This window comes from Orycteropus afer, unplaced genomic scaffold (genome assembly GCF_000298275.1).
Source record: "Orycteropus afer afer isolate SDZICR_OR568_19922 unplaced genomic scaffold, OryAfe1.0 scaffold00663, whole genome shotgun sequence".
Taxonomy (NCBI): Eukaryota; Metazoa; Chordata; class Mammalia; order Tubulidentata; family Orycteropodidae; genus Orycteropus; species Orycteropus afer.
The window spans coordinates 970413-971525 of record NW_006922250.1 but is presented as its reverse complement, the minus strand read 5'-3'; the positions used below and the strand labels follow the sequence as shown (position 1 = coordinate 971525).

General features: G+C 47.2%; 1 protein-coding gene across 1 annotated transcript in view; it reads left to right on the top strand.

Annotated features, from left to right (window-relative positions):
• The window catches only part of CRLF2 (cytokine receptor like factor 2), a 34433-nt gene that overhangs the window by 10704 nt on the left and 22616 nt on the right, over positions 1-1113 (top strand). The window contains exon 2 of the mRNA XM_042783103.1: positions 79-181. Coding sequence (XP_042639037.1) covers positions 79-181 — 103 coding nt within the window. The remainder of the gene's footprint in view (positions 1-78; positions 182-1113) is intronic.

Here is a 1113-nt window from a genome sequence, read left to right as displayed (position 1 = left end):
TGGCCCTGACTTTTCAAATTTCAAGTTATGTTCGGTGTTACCTCAAAGCATAATCTCTTTGTCTCTTTTTGTACCCAGAAGAAGCAGCCCAGCTTCAGTTCATCAACTTTAATTTTGATACCGTGCGGGTTACGTGGAATGCGAGCAAACACCCTGGGACTAATTGGACACTCTGGTACACGTAAGTGCCTCCACAGACAGGGTATCGGATGCCCTGTGCTCAAATGTCTCTTCTCCTGAGACATCAGAAACTAGGAATGATGAGAAGTTAACATGAGAAGGAAAACACACCTGTGTGAGTGTGCACTTTCTGTGCTGACAACAGCCTTCACCACCATCAGGGTCTTGCAAGCCTTGTAACCGAGTGATGACTGAGTCTCAAACAAAAACACCTAGATCCTTACCAGCACGTTCACACTGTCTTTTTGTCCCCTTCCACTTCCTGCCACATCTCAGCTGCTGTCCTGTTCATAGCTCTGCATCCTTGAAAACTTAATCTGCTATTTGGCCACAGCAGGCAATTGTGGAAGTATTCACGTCCACAATCATTGATTTAATTCTATCCTACAAAGAGTTAGATTGAAATCCCAACCTCTGTTTGGAAATAAAAGCTTTTCTTTTCTATGTTCATGAATTCTTCCTCTAAGCGGGTGAATCCTAAGCCTAGTCCCTTCTGAGTTATAGACTGAGCAGAACAGACACATAGAAACACACACACAACAGGCAGACAAACACCACGTGAACATGATCTCAAAGGTAATGAACCAAAGATGCCCAACAAACAAGAGCCCTCCCTTGGAACTGATGGTCTGACTTGCATGCTAACCTCCAGAGCCACAAGACAACGAGTTCTGCAAAGCCGCTGCTTGGGGTGGGTTCTGTTTCAGCACCACCGGGTCACATACATCAGGATTTTAGGGGCCACCTTGTAGCAACACGTCCCCCTGATCTGGACCCATCTGCTTGTCTTCATGCACCCGAGTGAGCCCAGGTGGGGCGGTGGTTAAGGGCATCACTGCTAACTCAAAGGTCGGCAGTTCAAGCCCACCCAGTGGGTCTGTAGGACAAAGGCCGGGTGATTTGTCTGTGTGAAGATGACAGCTGAGGAAACCC